The 6980-nt window shown below is 37.0% G+C and overlaps 1 protein-coding gene across 1 annotated transcript; it reads right to left on the reverse strand.

Annotated features, from left to right (window-relative positions):
- Positions 1-1235: 1235 nt before the first annotated feature.
- On the reverse strand, positions 1236-5639 carry LOC129003337 (uncharacterized). Its single transcript, XM_054431633.1, has one exon. It carries the CDS (start codon positions 5637-5639, stop codon positions 1236-1238), a length of 4404 nt encoding a protein of 1467 aa, XP_054287608.1.
- Between the last annotated feature and the right edge of the window lie 1341 nt (positions 5640-6980).

The following is a 6980-nucleotide window of genomic DNA, read 5'->3' on the forward strand; positions in this document are numbered from 1 at the left end:
TGTGTACCAGACTAGTCCAATAAATCTTACTGAGCTCAAGACTTAGATCGAAGAACACGTCGCCAACATCCCAGAGGACAAATTGCGTCGCACAATGCTAACTGCTAAGTCTTTAAAACTGATTTAACGAATGTGTTAGGCGCAATGGACAGCACTTTAGTGATGCGAGATCAAATATTTTGCATGTATTCTTCCACTCTTAACCAACACATTTTCAGCATTAAAAATCTTTTTGTATAATTTTCTTGGTTTATTATGATAAGTTCAAAATTTCCTTTTTCTTTGCACCCCGCTGTATTTTGACATTGGAAATTACGCAAGTGTCACTAAAAGTAAAACACTCATAAAATGCTTTACACTATTAATTGTACGTTTTGTACATGCTATAAATAAAGATAATTTGAACTTGAATGGAGAGTGGGATGGATATCTTATCCGATATCATTATTTAAAGTCAATGGAAGTTGCTTTAGGAGGAAAAGACTTCCTGTATACAAGATTTTTCAACAGAGGTTGACGACAGCACAGTCTAGGGAACTCTGTGATGACAGCAAGGTAAGTAATAGGTAGTGGTATACAAACATCCAAATACCTTCACCTTGTGGTTTAGATCGTGAGAAAAACTAAAACACACACCTCCTTTTCCCTTGTTTCACTAAAAATTATTTTTCAGATGGCAAAAAATCATTTTAAATACATAGATTCAAATCCATAGAGCAATCAACATAGATCCAAATTGCAGGAATGTACACTTTACTATCTTATTCATTATTGTTATTTCCATAATGGCTTTGCATCCCAGTAAAACCGATCCTGAAAAATTACCCCATTTCCCACAATGAATCCCATAGAGTTTTGTCTTAACACCACAACCCCTGTTAAAAGTCAAAAATGGAAAGAGAAATAGGACTCGATACTGGGCAGAAAATAATTTAATTATTCACAAATGAAAAGTTACTCAATCATAGTAAAATGCTACCAAACTATTATTCCTGTAATCACAACATAACAATTCATTAAAAATCATATGTGTCAAAATTATAAAAGTTCATATTTTCATAGCAGCTGGAAAAGACAATACAAAATATAAACCATAGATTATTTAAATCAAATGTTTCTATACTATATCCAACATTCTCCCACCTTTTGACTTGTAAAGTCAAAATATTAATTATCGCTTCAGGTATCTTCGTGGGGGTATAATTTTTCTTCCTCTTTGTGTGTAAACAGGTTGATCATGTTTCACGACCAACACCTTCAGCTACTTGTTCATCTTCCATTTCGAATGTTTCATTACCATCTTGATTGTCTTTCTGCTGGACCAATTCAAGTGGAAACACATGTTGTATGGGTCTCAGCACTGTTCCTTTTGATGTTTTCATTTCCACAAGACGTATGTTGCCATCTTTTCCAGGAAGTATCTTCTCAATCTTCGCCAAAGGCCAGTCCATCCGTTTGGTATTGTCGCTTCCAAGTAAAACAATTTCTCCAACTTGCACTTGACGAGATTTCTTCTTCTTCGAATGTAACACCAATTGACTTAAATATTCGCTTCTAAATCTTTGTTCAAGATCTTCTTTTAATTTTAATTTAAAGTTCCAACGTCGAGACAAATTTGTGTAGTTGATCTGGTCCAAATCAATAACTCCATACTCCTTCGTACCATTCAAAAACATAGCTGGCGTCAAAACTTCCATGTCATGGCTGTCTTCTGAAATGTAAGTCAAGGGTCTACTATTTATGACAGATTCACAACTGCACAAAACGGTCAGAAATTCTTCATAAGTCAAACTAGCTCTTCCTAAGACTCTACGAAGAAGCTGTTTCAATAGTCTTATGAGTCTTTCCCACCAGCCTCCCAATCTGACGACTTTATCAAATCTGGAGAAATATCTGTAATACCAACAATCTGGTTCAGGTTTTGAATTCATCATAATCTTTGTAGTTGATTTAATCTTCCTAAGTTCAGAACTTACTTCTTTCTCATCACAATTATCACTGAAGTTTTGGTTAGGCCACAAGTTTGATGAATTTCTTAGCCATTGTGGTCCCTCCCACCATTTCGACTCTACTAGCTGCTTAGGAGAACATCCACGTGACGGCAAATCAGCTGGATTCATATGGCCTGGAACATGATTCCAAGATTCAATGTTACTAAGGGATCTTATTTCCTTTACTCGGTTCCAAACAAACACTCCCCAGTGATCTTCTCGACGAATCCATGACAAAACGGTGGTTGAGTCGGTCCAATAAAATGTTTTGACATTTTCAAATCCCATACTCTTTAAGACGTTGTCAGTTAGACGAGCGCCAATGGTAGCCGCCAGTAACTCCAGCCGAGGAATGGTCATCTTCTTGACAGGTGCAACTCTACTCTTCGCTTGAACTAATTGAACTGTGGTATGTCCATTAGATTCACCCCTCAGGAAAACCGCAGCCGCATAAGCGTCCTGGCTTGCATCACAAAAACAGTGAACTGTCCAAGAAATATTCCCTCCGATTTCATTCCCAAAATATCTTGGAATTTTCAAATTTGAAAAAACCTCAAGTTGCTTTGCCCAATCTAAAAACAAAAGTTTCAACTCTTCTGAAACCTTGTCATCCCATCCAATTTTACTTTCCCACGTTTTCTGCAGCAATATCTTAGGCAAGAGTGTAGCAGGACAAGTTATACCTATGGGGTCAAACAACTTGTGAGCAAAAGACAAAATAGATCTCTTTGTGACTATTTCAGGCTCTTTAAACTCAAAGTTTTCAAAATTCAACTCAATCATGTCAGTATTTTTGTTCCAATTTAAACCTAAGATAGGTGTCAAAGTAGAATCATTTTTAAAACTCTGAATTTCTGTGTACTCCCAACTCCGAAGACAGAATCTAGCATCTTTCATTACAGAAGTCGCTTGATCTACAAATTGATTCAAATCTGAAAAGTCATCAAAACTTGCCATACAGTTATCTACATAGAAACTTCTCGACAGTGTCTCTACTACTTTTCTTGAGTAGTTTAACGATCCTGAATCTATCAAGTCTAATGTTTTTTCTAAATGAAGTTTTATTACTGCACTTAGCATAAATGGGCTACAGGTAACTCCAAAGACCACTCTAGCGTGTCTGTAAACAACCAATTGACCATCTTCATTAATCCACAAAAAACGAAGAAAATCTCTATCATCCATATGTACACCAATCTGTAGAAAAGCCTTCTCGATGTCAGCAACAACTCCATATCTGTGTAGTCTAAAACGATTTAATATGGACGGAATCAATTCAATTAGATTGTCACCTTTTTCTAGACAATCGTTCAACGAGGGCTGATTCTTTTCTTTAGCAGATGCATCAAATACAGGTCTCAATTTCGTCGTAAGACTGTTTTCTTTTATCACATGTCGATGCGGTAGGTAGTGACCAATTTCCAAATTGGCATCGTTAACCTTCTCTATGATACCTAATTCCTCCCAGTCAGACAACACCTGTTGATATGAACTAAAATATCCACTAGAATTAAGTTTATTTGTAAGATTACCGAGTCTCTTCTGTGCTACTTTCAAATTAGTAGGTAACGGCGGGTGATCATCAACCCATGGCAATTTGACCTGATATCTGCCATCATTTTCCACTGAAACAGATTCAACAAAATGTTCCATTGTTCTACTTTTAACTGAAGATTCACTCTTTACCTCCACTGGATCCTTGATTCCTAAAACATCCAAACTCCACAAATCTGAAATGGATTTATTATCAATAGGGGAAAGTAAAGAAGTTACTGCCATAGAACTGGACCTGTCATTCCCTTCAACTATAGTTCTTCCCATTAAAGTCCAGCCTAACAAAGTGTGCATCGCAACTAACCCGTTGGAAAGCAGATATCGTTTCTCAGTGTAAAGTTTCCCGGCAACGTCTGCACCTATCAGAACTTCAATAGGCCCGTCTCCATCTTTTACACTAATTCCCAGTGTTCCAAGTTCAATGGACCAAGGACCAGGCTTAACTGTTGTAACATCGTTACAAATTATATCTTGATCAAGAACGTCAAAATTGCAGGCATAACTGTTATTTAAGTCACTTAGTCTAACCTTATAACACGCATGTTCAATTGTTTCAGTACTAGTGCCACCAAATAAAGCATGAGCTAGCTTCTCCTTTCTGACTATGTCGTAGCCAAACTCCTTTGCTGTATTTTTCAAAATATAAGATCGTTGTGATCCCGTATCTATTAAAGCACGTGCTGTTCGCTCTCGATTTTGGTTTCTAATTTTTACTAAAAAGGTTTGTAAAAACACTTCTGTGTGAACATTGTTTGCTAGAGAACTTTCTTTGCCTGGTTGTTCACTCAATGAACTTCCTTCTGCAGCAGATGCCCTACACATAACAGCGGTGTGCCTCTTTCCACAGATGGGACATTTTACTCTAACTTTACATTGCGCACTCCTATGACCATACTTTAAGCAAGTAAAACAACAACCATTTTTCCCAACGATTTTCACCTTTTCATCTACTGTCAATTTACTGTCTTTACAGTTTTCAGCTAAGTGGTTAGAACCACAAAACATACATTTAACGTCTTTAGTATTTAACTTATCAGACTTCGTTGGGTTAACTAAACCAGCAGCTGTCGGCATCATTTCAGTATGTCTGGCGTAACTAGGCTTAGGTCGAAATACAGTAGATTTACTTACTTTAGGCTGTAGGTTAGGTCGCTTACTATTTTCAAAACCAGATGCGGCTAGAGTAATCCTTTCCTCGTTAGCAACCTCCTTTTGCAGAAACTTCATCAAACCATCAAGTCTATCCTTAAGTTCAGCATCAACTTCATAGCCGGAGTGACGCTGCCAAGCTCTCAACAGTTCCTCGGGCAAACAAGACTCTATAAGAGGATATAACATAGCAGAACATTTGTCAGTTGTTACTCCTAATGTCTCCAATGCTCTTAGTTGGGTTTCCAGTTTATCGTAAATGAAAGAAACTTCTACCTTACTGTTTAAATTACTCAGCACTAACTTCAAAAGTTCTCTAATATACACTTCTATGAGAAGGTCATCTCTACCAAAACGACTTTTAAGACTTTGCAAAGCTTTTGAATAGTTCTCAGAGGTAGCAGGATAGCTTTCGACCAGCTGACGAGCCCTAGAATTAGCTAAAGTAGCCTGCACAAGATAATGATATTTATCAATATCGTCAATATTCTCGTCATCATCTATTCTTTTGAATTGTGCCCAAAAAGGTAACCAATCCTTCAAATCCCCGCTAAACTTTGTGAATTCAATAGTAGGTAGCCTCAGCTTAGTCCTAACAGCAGTAGATTTACTCATTACAGACCCATTGGAATTAGGTGAAGTGGCCCTAGACCTAATCAATCTACTCTGTACAGCTAAACTAATTCGACTAAACTTCTCTACATATTCATCTGCTAGCCTAACTTCTTCATTTAACTCTTCTTCATCTGCTTCAGAATCTAGCAAGAAATCAAAAATTTCCCTGTCCAAAGTTTTTAGTTCTTCTATCTTACCTTCCAGAGAACTCAATTTACCCTGTATGTTGTGTATGTCTTGCTCATCCTTGCATAGCTCCTCATTTATCCCATTATAAATTCTGGTAAATGCTGTTCTGAAGGTTTTTCTCAGTTTCCTATTTCTTTCCATTATCTCAATAGTGACTATCTGTTTAAGAACTCATACAGTCCTGTCACGGTCGCCAAATGTTAAAAGTCAAAAATGGAAAGAGAAAAGGACTAGATACTGGGCAGAAAATAATTTAATTATTCACAAATGAAAAGTTACTCAATCATAGTAAAATGCTACCAAACTATTATTCCTGTAATCACAACATAACAATTCATTAAAAATCATATGTGTCAAAATTATAAAAGTTCATATTTTCATAGCAGCTGGAAAAGACAATACAAAATATAAACCATAGATTATTTAAATCAAATGTTTCTATACTATATCCAACAACCCCCTTATAAACCAAAATAACCATTTAACTCTGAATTCACACATCTCATAACCCCTCTAGAATATCTTAAGAGGTAATAAATTCTTACCAGCGCAACTGGGCTTCGATGAAGGGATCTGAAGAGATGCGAACCCTGTTGCCGAAGCCGAGGTCTGCAGCACTTGAGACACTCTACGAGACTGAGCACACTCGGACTTTAGAGTCTCGTTCTTTGATGCTGATTCTGCAAATTGAATTCCTCAGTATGGCTGCGGCCACACGTGTGTTTTTTCACGTACAAACGCAGCGTGAAAACACACAAAAAATATGAGCATTAAATGTAATGGGGAGTGCCATACGCAGTGTGTTTTCCCGCGGTAGCGGGCGCCTATTCGTTTTAGGGTGAAAAAAGCTCAAGTAAATCACAATAATCAAACAAGATACACTCTGCAGGTTGTATATAAAAGAACATCCAGGGGAAATTCATTTAATTACTCTATGAGTATCAAACACAAATTTGGAGCAGTAAAAATACTGCCAAGGAGGTCTGTGTGCAAATTCCACATTTTAATAGGTTAAATTCTTGTCTGCATAGTTTTTCATTTCAAGTTTACAATTAAGCTGTTAAATTACTAATGTAAATCAATTATTTACATTGAAAACCATTCCAAAGAAAGTTGGCCAGCAGCACCTTACGAACAATCAATTCAATCAATTATTTGAGATGGGGACACCACCTACAAAAGCGCCTTCTAGAAATAAATAAAAGGCTCGGGGCGAAGCCCTACAGGAACTACACTCTATAATTGCCATTCTTCCCTCCGCTAGGTTATAAACTCTAAAATAACACATCAATCGTAAAAATCTGTTAGGTAGGAAGGGAAACAGGGATGTAATGGAGAACCCCTTGTTGAAATAAGAATATAGAAGTGGTAAGAATATTATATTCCAAGTCCAGGATAGTAAAAACGATCACTTGCATTTTTAACTGCATGCAGATTCAGAGGAACCCATCCCCCCAAGGTCAGGAGCCAAATTTCACCTCC

This window comes from Macrosteles quadrilineatus, unplaced genomic scaffold, assembly GCF_028750875.1.
Source record: "Macrosteles quadrilineatus isolate MER2022 unplaced genomic scaffold, UCM_ALF_1.0 Scaffold_1__1_contigs__length_201487025, whole genome shotgun sequence".
Lineage (NCBI taxonomy): Eukaryota > Metazoa > Arthropoda > Insecta > Hemiptera > Cicadellidae > Macrosteles > Macrosteles quadrilineatus.